Genomic DNA, 13,605 nt, shown 5'->3' with positions numbered 1-13,605 from the left:
TATTTTTACACACCTTATTACGATTTTTAGCCTGCACCTCCTTGCTTTTTCCTTTTGTTTGGACATCCTACATTTTTGCGCAATTTCTTCATTTTGAACTTGTAAAATTGCCATAATATCGTCATCTTCGTCGTACAGAACCGCACCAGACTCTACTGCCAAATCCGATGTTTTCTTATTTTCCTGTAACTTATCTTCCTCGTCCACACTCCGATCATCAATCCCTCGCATGTTCTCCGCTTCAGTACCTGTGCCTGCATCCTTCAACCCGCGCCACTCTACTGTTGTTCTTATCACGTCGGACATATTGAAGTACCTGCGCTCCATGATTTTCTTCCCCTTCAAGCATGATATCTGGCGTTTCCTCTACTACATAATTTGCATTCTCCACTGCAGTGTCCACAATCATAGCCTCTCTACCACCAATCAAGCTCTGGCCATCATCACCGCAAGGAACGGCGCATGTGACTTGGGGATCCACAATTTCCACCTGAGCACATCCGACCTCGATACTCCCTTCGTCTCCGTCAAAGTCGTCGTCGTCGTCTTCACATAGGGCACGCTGTGGTGGAAATAGATCCTCTTTAGTTTTTTTAACACTTGAGAAAATAAAGTGTGATCTCTCACCTTTAATTCTCTAAGTGGGACCAAAAATAAAGAGGAGAGAGAGCAATGAAAAATGTGATTAAACACTGGACACTATCCAATTTTTTTGCCAGTGGAGAGGATCTACTCCCCGCTGTCGTCCCTTTAACGATTGAAGCTCTTCTCCGTTCCCTTCTCCAAGAGGCACGCTTATTCCTTGTGAAGAAGGACCTTGACCCAGAAGGCTGCCTGCCACCACGTTGCAATGTGCTCTATCCACCCGTGCTTCTAGAACTGGCCCAGCTACATATTTTTCTATCTGTGGCCCATATGACCCTTGGCCCTACGATACCTTCTCATTAGCCTTGTTTTTTTCCTAGCACATTAGTTTTAATATGGCCCCCACTTATCAACTCTTCAAGCTCACATCCCCTATGATTTAAATCATTAGTAACCGTCCTCTCTAATTCAACATCATTACTACAACCATTCCTCTCAAAATCAGCCTCACCATTAAACCTCTTTAATTCATGATTAGTTGTTACCATTTTTTGAAGAACTGGTTTTGATTGCTCAAAATTCCAATCATTCAAAAACATGTAAGAACTTACTATTCTACCCTTTTCTTCAACAACCAACCCTCCCTTGGTCAATATCAGTTCAGCCGCCGGATCCCAAGCCACTTCTGACGTCTTTATGCACCTTTCTTCTGGGACAAAAACCTTAACCGCATCATGTGATCCTGCTTCATATGACAGACTCCCTGTTCCATATATCTCCCACCCAATCTTTTTTACAAAGACATCATAGCCACTAGTGCCGATGGTGATAGGTATCCATTCGTTAATAACATCTAAAACACAGGTATCAATAAGAATACGTCCCACAGTGAACGATAAGCATGACTCCGTCAATTCATCACATCTGGCTACTTCTCCCCATAGTCCTCCTATAATTTTGAACGTATTTACTGACCAAGTATGCACCGAAATTCCATAACACTCTAACCAAACTCTTCTAGTTTCACTCCGTTCCATCTCTTCCCATTTTCATACACTATGAAAGAATTGTAAGAGACTATTCATTTTAAAAGTAAAGGCATCTTCTGCATTCATAACCATGTCAAAAGTCAATAATACTTTGTATGCCCCTAGTTCTCGTACTTGAACAATTTGTGGCAGGTTCTTGGTGACTGCTATCTGTGAAGATTTAAAATCGATAGGCTCTGTCGTACCTCCGACTAGACTCCTCTGCAACCAAGTCATATTCTCTTTTGCTACTGACACTTCTATCTTTTTTGTCCACTCATTCCCATATAGATCCTTAGCTAACATATTCGTCCTCAAAGCTTCAACTTTTTTAGGAGCAGCCACGGTTTACCACATGGAAGTTGTCTTTCCCTTACATCTTTCCTGGCATTTACTTCTTCATGCAATCTTTGATCTGTATCCCTTATTGTCCTTTTGTACTTAGCCTCACCTACCGATATTAACTTACCTCTCAAGATCATTTGGTTCATTTCCGAGATAGCTTTCAAGGCCCCTCTTTTGTCGTATATCGTACGAAAGCGAACAGATAAACGTTGCCACTTTTTTGCTTTCGAGCAAGATATATGTCATTGATTCTTCCCGTCCATCTGAATAGGTGAAAAAGCTCCCTATTCGATATATCATCAGATAAATTGCCCACAAAAATGGAAAAAGATTATTTTCAACCGATGATACTCTTTTTGATTCCAAATTCTATCCCTAGCCGGTTGACGTAGTTTCCTAGTTCTATTCCACCATGTGTTTCCCCCCTCACTCTCTCTCTATCCCTCATGACATCAAAATCGCATTGTGGGGGTAAATTTTGTAGCAATTATACCACTCAGATGAAGGGGAAAAAATTAATAAAATTGAAAACCTTCAATACCAAACAACAACTTCTTATTTTCTTTTATTTTCTATTTTTTTTTTTTGGTGTTATTCAATTACATGTTAGTTTATTTTGTGACATTATTAGAGTAGCACAAAATCATGGAAAGGAAACATAAATATGGAGAATACAAATACATTTTAATGAAATTGAACAAATGAACTTAAAAATATTAGGCTTTGTGTATGTCTTTTCTCCCCATTTTAGTCGAGTTTGTAATCCAATCGAAAAAAACTAGCATTTATTATCTTTCTTATTTCAGTAATGAGACTAGATCTTGATAGTAAGATTTGGATACAAATAACAAAAATCATTAAATAATAATATAATAGAAAAAAATATATGATGTGGTTAGAAATTTACAAATCATAATGAAGTAGCAACTTTTTACATATATTTTAGTTTAGCAGTTGAAAAATAAAGATAAGGAAGTAGAAACTTTTTGTTTTCAATAGAAACTTCACGTTTATTTTGTTTAAAACAAAAATATACGAGCTTTACATTATTCATGCCTATTTCCGTGTCTATCATACTATGACTAAAAATTAGAACTTGAATTCACTAGAAAGGTGGAGTGTATGGTGTGTATAGCTATAGTGTCTATCAAAGTTTATACAAATACTGTTAAAATTAAAGTAACACCATTATATTGATAATATTTTTTCTTTTATTTTCTAAATTAAAATACATTGTTAATCAGTAAAATATGTTATTTTAATTTTAGTATAACAGTTTTTAAGGTAACAGCCACTATAACAACCACAGCATTGACATTATAGCATGCATCCACCTAAAAACCCTAATGCCTTTGTATCACTACATAATTTTTTTTCCATTATAAAGAGAAAAGAAAATAAAAAACCTTATTTGCCTTCTACTAATTAGGCCAAACTAATTTATATTTTATTGCAATAGGCAGGTATGTTGCTAAGTTCAATATTTCAATTGGGAGGGAGTAAGTTATTTCGAGATTTTCTCCCTATACAGATTCTACTTGCTTTCAACCATAGCACAAGTGGGTCTCATCTTCTATGTCCTCATGGCTGGGCTTGAGATGAACTTAGATTTTGTTTTAAGAGCACCTAAGAAGCCCAGAATAATTGCAATTTGCAGCACTCTGATTCCAATGATATTGGGAATCGGAATTTATTCTTTGGTAATAATAGTGGACAAGAAATTCTTAAAAAATAATGTTGAAACATACCAGTATAATAGACCCCAATGCAATTTAATATGGTCTATGGTTCTTAGTATCACAGGTTCCTGTTCTTGCAAACATTCTTGTGGACCTTAAACTTCTCTACACTAGGCTTGGAAAATTGGCATTAACAGTAGCAACACACAATGACTTCTATAATTGGATTATGTTTGCATTGGTGTTTCCATTTCTTGTTAATGGTTATAGAGCAATTTTCTCAATGCCGTGTGTCATAGCTTTTATTCTCTTAAGCCACTTTGTGTTACGCCCTTTGCTAGAGAAGATAGTGGCCAAGAAACCAAACAAGCATGATTGGACCAATTACCAGTTGTCATTTGTGATCATGGGGCTTTTCGCTTGCACGGGGCTTACCGATGTCCTCGGTGTGAATCCCCTCGTCGGGGCGTTGATTTACGGACTTGCCATTCCACGAGGAAGCTTCACCGAGATGTTGATGGAGAGATCGGATGATTTTGGATCTAGATACTTAGCACCCTTGTTCTTTTTCAGTGGTGGCTTGAGGTGCAATGTAGTTAAGATTTTGCAGACTGTAGATTTGGATTTTGTTGTTATAGTGATCTTGTCTATCTTCACAAAGATGGTTACAACATTTGCAGACTGTAGATTTGGGTTTTGTTGTTATAGTGATCTTGTCTATCTTCACAAAGATGGTTACAACATTTGCAGTTACTCGCTACTATGGTATGCCTTTCAGAGAGAGTTTGGCTTTTGGGTTGCTTATGAACACCAAAGGCGTCTTGTCACGCATAGTGCTCAACATTGCATGGGATAATAAGGTGGTTAAATTGATTAGAAAAATGCTATATATTTTTTCTGTTCATCTAATCTTGAGTATATATAGCATTGTTGGACATAGTTTGAATAACTTAGACTATAAATTATTGTTTCTTATCATGAAAAATTCAAATATTAATGACTCTAATCATGAAAACTATAAACTGATTCATTTTGAGAATTGAACTAGTTCAACAAAACTATCTAAATCATTTGACAAAACTACCCAACAAATTATCTATTTTAAATAAATTTGTTGAACTACTCTTTTTTTTTAATAGATCTCCAGTCAATTTATATCTTTTATTATTAAAATTTCAGTGCTTAAATCTTTTTTAGTAAAAAACGGTAGTTTATTCTAAGTATATATATAACTCTTGTGCTTTTTTGTCTAACTCCCTCAATGTATAAATGACAAATGGTATCTGAGATTAATGTTTCAAGTATATGGAATCACAGTTGTAATCAAAATTAATCCATTTCATATAATGACACCAAAGACCTACAAATACTGATATTGGATGTGACAAGATCTAAATCTGGATCAACCCATAGTACACACAATAATATGAACTCATTGTTATCTTGTATCATTGTATGTTCATCTAAAACGCCACTTGATTAATGGCGAGAGCATAAAAGAGTAATGTGCTCTGTAAATACTTCATAGTTTGTCTTCTCCTCTATATCAGATAAATTATCTCCCATTATTATTTTAGTTATTTGAAACTAGATAGAGATAATTTTATCACTTTCTATTGTCATGGTCATACATAAATAACAGTATACTTTAGAAATGACACTTGTTTTTATCATTTTTTATATTTTTATAAGACTTTCACTTTCTATTGATCAATACACTCGTGCATTTATTCTTTTTTCGCCATTTCAGCTTATAAGTGCATACGCATTCTCAATCATGACGCTTACTATTCTGATAATGACTTTCATGGTGTCTCCAATAACGTCATTTACAGGCCAAAAACAGCCTATAGGATGAACATGCTAAGGACCATACAAAACCTAGGGTTTCAAACAGAAGTTCGAATCTTGGTTTGTGTGCACAATCCTCACCATGCCAGTGGAATGGTGAATATCCTAGAGGCCTTAAGTGGTATCAGTGTCTCCTCTTTGCGAGTGACAGCAATTCAACTCGTTGAGCTCAAAGGTCGTGTCACTAGCCTTGTCTCTGTTCAACTCGAGCATCAAAGCTCGCTCGGATTCTCACAATCACAATCACAATCATCTAAGGACATGGAAACGATAGCAAGTCATTTCCATTTCTTTGCACAAGTGCATAGTGGCAACCATGCTGAAACCAGCATGATCATGTCACCTTTCGCGACAATTAACCGTGACATATACAATCTAGCAATGGAGAAACAAACATCATTGGTACTCCTTCCTTTTCGCAAGCACTGGAGCTCCGACAGCAACCTAGAGGTAACTAAAGAGGTGTTTGGCGAGATAAACCAGAATGTGATGAAAGATGCACCATGCTCTGTGGGGCTCTTCATTGATCGCGGCCTTAATTCATTGTTGAATGCCAATTTGCACATCATCATGTTATTCATTGGGGGTCCTCATGATCGCGAAGCCTTGGCTATTGCGTGGAGGATGGCAGGACAGCATAGGATACGGATACAACTCACTATGGTGAGGATTATTTTGTGTGGCAAGGCTGCAATGGAGGATCAAAAAAAGGAATCTGGCCATGAGGAACTACTATCAGCAGTGCTAGATAAGAATAAGGAACGAGAGTTGGATGATAGCCGTGTGAATAATTTTAGGATTATGGGAGTGAACAATAAGGATACAATAAAGTATGAAGAGAGATATGTGGAAAGTGATGATGATATCCCTAGAGTGGTTAATGAATTTGATCAAAAGCGTTATGATTTATATGTTTTGGGACAAGGGAAAGGTAGGCACTCAAGGGTGTTGTCCGAAATGTTGGATTGGACTGATTTCCCTGAACCAGGTGTTATTGGGGACTTAGTGGCATCAAATAGCTTTGGTTCCTACTCTTCTGTGCATGTTATACAGAAATATGGGTATGGGGGAATGGAATTTGGTAAAAATTATGAGAACAACCGTAGTTGTCATCCTCCTATTTGCAAACCACCTTCAATGACAAGATCATTAAGTAGAATGTTTTGAAGAAAGAATAACATCAAGTATGTATAGGTTCTGAATTCTGATTTGGAAGTGAGAGAGATTGAATTGTGTGGACTAATTGCTTGTACTACTAAGCATGTATACAAACCAACCCAGTTTCTTGCTTACATGCATGACCATACAATTTTTACAGCGAAATCTAAGTAAATACTGACTTACTAATTGATTTGTTTTTATTGAAATTTTACTTCACTCCAAATGATTTGTGTTCAACAATTACCAAATGCACCTAATATATTTAGTCTAGTAGAATACATCAATTATTATCCTAGACATTTGTTATAGTCTAGACTAGGCACATTACTAACATTTGTTTCAGTTTTGACTACATACTTTTCCTAGCATCGGTACTATAGGTTAGAATTTCAATTTCATAGCATTGGAAACCATAAAATTATATACTCCAAAGAGCTAAAAACTAAGAGAGACATGACTTCAAGACTAATCAAATAAACACATAATACATACTAAATATGACTACTAGAATTCTCCATCACTGTATATATGTATACTAAGAATATTCATGCATGGATTAAATAGTGAAATATCTAATCCATTGGTATACATCATTCTCATCCAATATTGAAAAGGTTTAACTATAAATTGACTAAACTATGCAGCCGACCCTGTCTAAGAGGGTTGTTTGCGAGCTGGCATTTTGGAGGGATGGGAAGAGTAGGAAAAGAAGGGGATTGTAATGTAAAAAATTTAAAGTTTAACACTACAAGCCTTTCCTTTCCTTCCCTTTTTCCCGTAAAACCCCAACTCAGAAACAACTCTAATGGGACAAGCCTTTGTTGTTGTTGTATTCTAATCTATTAGGCTACGTTTGGAAGGGAGACTGAGACTCGGAAACAGAGACTAAATTAAGTCTTTGTACTGTGTTTGATATAAAATGTGCTGAACTGAGTTATGTCTCCATATTATATTTAGTTTAACATAAATACGGAGATTAAAAGGTAGATTTGGAATTTGAAAAGTTAAATGAGGGTATTTTTGAGAGGAAATGTTATCAAAGTTTCTATATCCATTCCCAAAAATTTCAGTCCCCTGTATTCCCATTTTCTGGAGGTACTAAAGGGAATTTTGTGTTCCAGGACTGAAATTTTAGTTCCAATCTTTGGCCACCAAACACAATACTAAGTCCCAATCCCAGTCTCTGGAAACAAACACTACCTTAAAGAAGTAGCATAAGTAGTACAAAGGTAAACTACAATGTAAGCCCATTGGCTTTTACCTCTTTTGTGCTTTTCTCCTTCTAGCCTGTGCTTTTTGCCATTTTTTTCTTGGAACCAGTTTACTCTTTGGTCTCAATTTCAACTCAGGTGAGAATTTGTAATTTGGATCTCTCATACGTGCTTGTATGTCCTTGAAAAATTGCATATTCAATTGTTTAGGCCCTCCTTGTCGAAGCTCTGCATACTCTGGACCTGAAACAACATTCTCAAATGCTCCAATAAGAATGTCCAAGTCACTCATTACTTCCCATACATTGGTGTACCTCCCATCTGGACCTTTCTTTAGTTTCTTGAGAGCATTCTCAACAGCGATCTTCCGAGCTTGCTTTCCTGGTGACAACTCTTCCGGTTCTTGTTCGGCTTTCAACATCTCTGAGATGGTTCTATATTTCGGCATTTCATCAAACTCAAACAATTTATCTATGTACTTATCACTTTTTTCATTTGGATAAGCTTCTGTAGGAATGTCATCATCACTGTCCATTTCATCACCAGTCCACAGCGTCTTCTCTTCATCGGTGTCAGACCAAACACTTCTTAACTCATCACTGTCATCAGCATCGATCAGATCTGCGTGTTCTTTAGCTTGCTGTCTTGCCTTCCTAATCTCTTTATCAAGATGACTCTTTGAGTCATTTTCTTCATCAGTTTCATCTTCGCTTCCTGTCCATAGAGTGTTATCTTCATCCATCTCCTTCGCCCAGGCTTTCCTGAAATCTGCACTCCCTGGTTTTCTGCTGCTAAAGAGATCATAACCTTTGCGTCCACCTCGAGCATATGTTCTAATTGCTGGAAATACAGATCATTAGTTAAGCAGAATAAAGTAGTGAATAGATTTATCAATGTAACACAACAAAAAAGAATAATAAATAAATAAATAAATAATCATGGATAGAAAAAAGGAACTCATTTCATCTTTCATAAAATCTCATCTAATCATAGTACAACCAGAACCAGTATCAAGGTCCAAGGAGGACCCCTCTTGAGGAATTATTTGTCTTTGTTTTCCATAACACAAAAGGAATATATATATATATATGGATATTCATGCTTTGTCATCTTTTATTTTGGGACATGTTAATATCATGGTCTGAGGAGGAAAACAAATTCCTACGTAAGGGATCAAGCTGCTTACTGCTTACAAATTATTTGGGATTTCTATCATTAAATATGGTAGACACGTTGCCAAAGAAAATAGTATATAAATGCATACAGTATTATCTATTATCTCTCTGTCACTCTTACATAGTTACTATAAGCTATTATCGGAACTTTCAATAATAACTTATAGTCAAGAATTAAGAAGCTCTTCAACATTTGCTAGTGACTTAGTAGGTCATACAAACAAGTTCGAGATCAAATTGAGTCTTCTAACCAATTTCAGTGAAGTAAAGAAAAGAAAATCAATGTTTTAGGGCAGTCCCTTTTTATTCGTTATGTTTGCACAAGACCTGAATTTAGTCCACAATTTATCGACTTTCTACCAAAAGAAAAAACCTTAAAAGATGCACAATATATAGCAAAACAATGCAAATCTTCCATGGAAATCAATGAGATATGTTCTTAATCACAAAATTCTAAAACTGAAGAAAATAAAGAAGCATTTAGTTAGTGATCCTCCAAATACAAATTTAAAAATTCTAAGCCAGAACTTCTACATTTTTTCAAAAATTTAATCATGAATATACAAATTGCTACATATAGTAATTAACTACTGCCATCCAGCCGAAGTGAACAGGAATTAAGAATTTTATCAGTGGGAGATTGTGAATCTAACCTTGAAAATTCATCACATAACCATTACTAAAACAACCGTTTAAAACACTTGGAGCTGAATAATAAAATACTTTGGACCTGGAAAGACCAAAAGAGCAACACATATGTGACACTTGACCAACATTTCACTGAAACACAAATGTATAAACAATTATCCATCAAAAAAATCAGAATAAAACCCACTTTTGAGAGACGGGCACCGAATGTGACTTCGCAACCCTTACTACTGACAGAAAGAGGCCAGTGTAGGAACGTGATCTCCACCCCATAGGAACAAACTAACTGCTCTAATGCATTACCACCTCTTTTTCCAAGTTCTTAATAATGCTTCTCCTGATGTTAACAAAAATTAACAATTTCTATTACTCTACTACACAATTTGGTGCTACATATACATAGGTCTCAAGCATACCAAACTACAATGTTTTTACAACTTTTTTCTATTTACAAATAAATAAATAAATAAAATTAATTAATTTTAGAAGAACAATCAACATCACTGAGCTAGATATACGCAAGGCATCAAAAGGAAGGGAAAACATGAGTGCATTCTATCACTCACCAGACCAGACCCATCGTTATTTGGAAGCATAAATGTGACATTTCATCAAACAGTTTGAGGGCATAAAAATTAAAACCAAAAACAATAATAAAGACAGAGACAAGGAAGCGTGAGTAATAATCAACTGACAAACAAAGCAAATTGGGAAAATGAAGGGCAAGGAAAAAACAAAGAGGAATCAGAACGATTGGAGCAAATAACTCACCCAGAACAAACAAGTCAAGGTCTACCATGTAGTTGGAAATAGGGATGTTCGCAGTGCAGTTTGGTTCGGTTTTTGAGAGAAAGGTCATCCGATCCGATCGTCTAATTAAACTGCGGTTTGGTTTGGTTCGGTTTTTTTAGCGAGACCATCCAAATCAATTAAAATCGGTTTGATTTGGTTCGGTTTATTTGGTTTTTTCAATCAATTCAAAAAAATACTACCATACTTGTCTGGTCTGACACAGCTAGCCTGAATGTTTGTTTAAATTGAAGTAATCCGAAATACAGGCCTAACATAATTTTTAACCAGGAAAAGAAAAGAAAGACAAAAGGGGAAAGCATTATTGATTACAGATGAGGGAAAAAGAAAGCAAAACATAACCACATAAGGAAAAATATAAAAATAAATAAATAAGCACCTTTTTTTGTTCTACTCCTTTGATTTTGAACACCAGTTCATATAGTTCCCTTATGTTTGCCTAAAATATAACAGAGAAACAGAAAAGCAATAATCAGAACTACATTGGTCTAACATTTCAATTATCACATTATGCCAAGTTAGAACCAAAGTAGATGGCCTTGGAAAATATGCTAATAAGAAAGAATAGAAGAACTTTACCTATAATAGCAAATCATGTTCTTTACTTGCAATAGGCTATCAAGTAATGTCAGTGTTCCAATGTCTTCCTCACATAAAAATACTCAACAGTATTTTTTCTTTTTGGATAAGAGATGAATATCATTGACATAGTAATGCCAATGTGTATTACATATGCTTTTAAAATTGAATAGGTGTCGTACTTTAACGGATTCGATACTCATCTGTACTTAGTGCAACATAACCGCAAAACCAACAAGACAACCCCATATGAAATCAATTGGTACCTTTTTGCTTAATTTTACAGTTGACACACTGTTATCTCTGGCATCAGTCAACTTCAAAATGAGTGGGTGAACCTCAACACTATATTGCTTCTGTGCAGCACCCTGCGAGATCAACTTCCTCGGTAATGCTGGTCCACCTTTATACCTAGACCATCGTAGACAGAAACCTGTTACATATTGTACAAATCAAACAGTAGTGACCATCAGATAACAATTGAAATATAACCTTAACTGCCCAAGTTCCAAGACTTCTCTATTTATATGTTACCTTCATGATGTCAATACTAAACCTATTAAAAGATAGCAGATACAATAACGGAGGTAATCTAATACTTCAAATCTGCTTCCATTTTCTCATTATTCAAATTTATCTTACCATACTGATTTCAATCTCTTCCTATCAAGATCCAGAACCTCCAAAGACTTGATAAATCATACTAAATCATTTCAAAAGTAATTTTTTATTTTATATTATTTTTCCAGAAAAACTAATAATAATAATAAACCAGAAGCAGTTTCAGATAAAGTTTTTAGATATTATCACTTTATCAGATAACAGATATTCAACAATACCAACAATACAGAGTACAAACCAAAGCAGTTTCAGTTATTCAACAGAACAGCAATTGAAAATGAACAACAAACAGAACAGCAATTTCGGTCAAATTACATACCTGACTCGGTGGCTCGGGCTCCATCTCTGACTTGAATCGGTGACTGGGTGGGAGGTGTTGTGTTGTGGGTGGCCAGAAACGCTGCTGGGTGGTGGCGTGGTGCTGTTCTAGGTGGTGGCGTGGTGCTCTGTCCGCTGGGTGGTCCTGGGTGAGTGGGTGGTGCTGTGCTACTGCTGGCCTGCTGGGTGCGACTGTGCGAGGGTGGTGCTCTCTCTGTCCGCGAGGAGGTCCTGGGAGCAGTGGGAGGAAAGATTCGGCGGCGTTGGGAGGAAGGCTTCGCGGCGCTGCGAGGTGGTGGGAGGAACGGTCTCGCCGGCGCTGGGGGTGCAGAGAGCGAGACTGTGAGAACTGAGAAGAGAGGGGCTAGGTTCCGTTTGGGGGTGGGACGTGGGGGTTACTGGGTTAGAAGAAGTTAGGTCACGTTCATTTGGGGGTGGGGTGGGCTTGGTTTTTTTACTTTATCGGTTCGGTTCAATTCGGTTAAGATTTTTATTATCAAAATCGAAAACTAAATCGAACTGCAATAAAAATAGCAAAACATGTTTTTTCGATTTTTTTATTTTTGATTTGTTTGATTTTTTATTTTTTTGGTTCGATTCGGATCGATTTTGAACGTCCCTAATTGAAAATGATGGTAATTAGAATATTCCCCTCCTATCAATGAAAAGCATTGAAATTTATCATTAAGTAGTTCGAAATTTTGCAAGCTAAATATAATTCCGTAGTTGTGGTTCAATGTAAAGTTGTTCAGGGGATTGAGAATCACCAGGTGGCTAAAAATTTTTGATATGGAAACAAAATGAGTGATATACTTTAACATAGTAATTTTTTGTGTTTTTTAAAATTGTGGGAGAACACAAATCGGACCCTCCGATTTGTGTTTAAAAAGTTGAAAAAAATTCAGAGTACACAAATCGAAGGGTTCGATTTGTGTTAAAAATTTGAAAAACCTGAGTACACAAATCGGACCATGCGAGTTGTTTGATTTTAAAAATTTTGCTTAAGAAATCGCATGGTCCGACTTGTGGTTGGGCAAATATGAATTTCGAAAGCTAGAAAACGGACCCTCCGAGTTATTTGTTGTTGTCAATTTTTTTATGAAATGGAATATCAAACGCAATTCGGACCGTCAACTCACATGGTCCGAGTTCTGTTCCACTGACACCACATGGCTGTGAAGCACCTGTATTTTCCATATCCGAGTCCAACACCACTTTTGTTTCCATATTCAAATTAAAAAGTGTCACCGGGTTTGTGTGTGTTACTGCTTCACCACTTTTGCTTCCATATTCAAATTAAAAAGTGTCACCGAGTTTGTGTGTTACTGCTTGGGTTTATGCAGGGGATATTCATTTCATTTGTATTGGTGGTTCGGTGCGGTTCGGTTTGGTATCATTTGGTTCAATGAAAAAAATGAGAGCAAACCACAAAAATGTCTCCAATTATAACTCTCGAAATAATCTTAAAATAATTTAAAAATCAAGAAAAATATTAAATTGTTAAATTCTCAAATAAAATTTTAGAGGTTGAATTTTGATGTAATTTTTTTTAACTATCATCAAAAAATAAAATATTTTTACCTTTATACTTTAG

General features: G+C 36.0%; 2 protein-coding genes across 6 annotated transcripts; one reads left to right on the top strand and one right to left on the bottom strand.

The window, feature by feature from the left end:
• LOC107640323 (cation/H(+) antiporter 15-like) lies at window positions 3,542-6,655 on the top strand. The gene is made up of 3 exons (XM_016343852.1): window positions 3,542-3,658; window positions 3,762-4,402; window positions 5,473-6,655. Exons 1-3 carry the CDS (start codon window positions 3,542-3,544, stop codon window positions 6,653-6,655), a joined length of 1,941 nt encoding a protein of 646 aa, XP_016199338.1.
• LOC110271823 lies at window positions 7,202-12,221 on the bottom strand. Of its 5 annotated transcripts, none has more exons than XM_021123294.1 (6): window positions 12,013-12,221; window positions 11,073-11,483; window positions 10,873-10,932; window positions 9,871-10,020; window positions 9,689-9,765; window positions 7,202-8,700 (listed from the first exon to the last, which is right to left on the bottom strand). In XM_021123294.1, the coding sequence occupies exons 4-6, from the start codon at window positions 9,954-9,956 to the stop codon at window positions 7,907-7,909; spliced, it is 957 nt and encodes a 318-aa protein (XP_020978953.1). In that variant the 5' UTR covers window positions 9,957-10,020; window positions 10,873-10,932; window positions 11,073-11,483; window positions 12,013-12,221; the 3' UTR covers window positions 7,202-7,906. The 5 variants fall into 5 exon arrangements, with proteins under 5 accessions (XP_020978953.1, XP_020978954.1, XP_020978957.1 ...); XM_021123295.1 differs by having other exon boundaries at window positions 11,339-11,483; XM_021123298.1 differs by lacking the exon at window positions 9,689-9,765 and having other exon boundaries at window positions 11,339-11,483.

Source organism: Arachis ipaensis, chromosome B05, assembly GCF_000816755.2.
Source record: "Arachis ipaensis cultivar K30076 chromosome B05, Araip1.1, whole genome shotgun sequence".
Lineage (NCBI taxonomy): Eukaryota > Viridiplantae > Streptophyta > Magnoliopsida > Fabales > Fabaceae > Arachis > Arachis ipaensis.
Note: the sequence above shows the minus strand (reverse complement) of the source record. Positions and strands in the feature narration are given on the sequence as shown.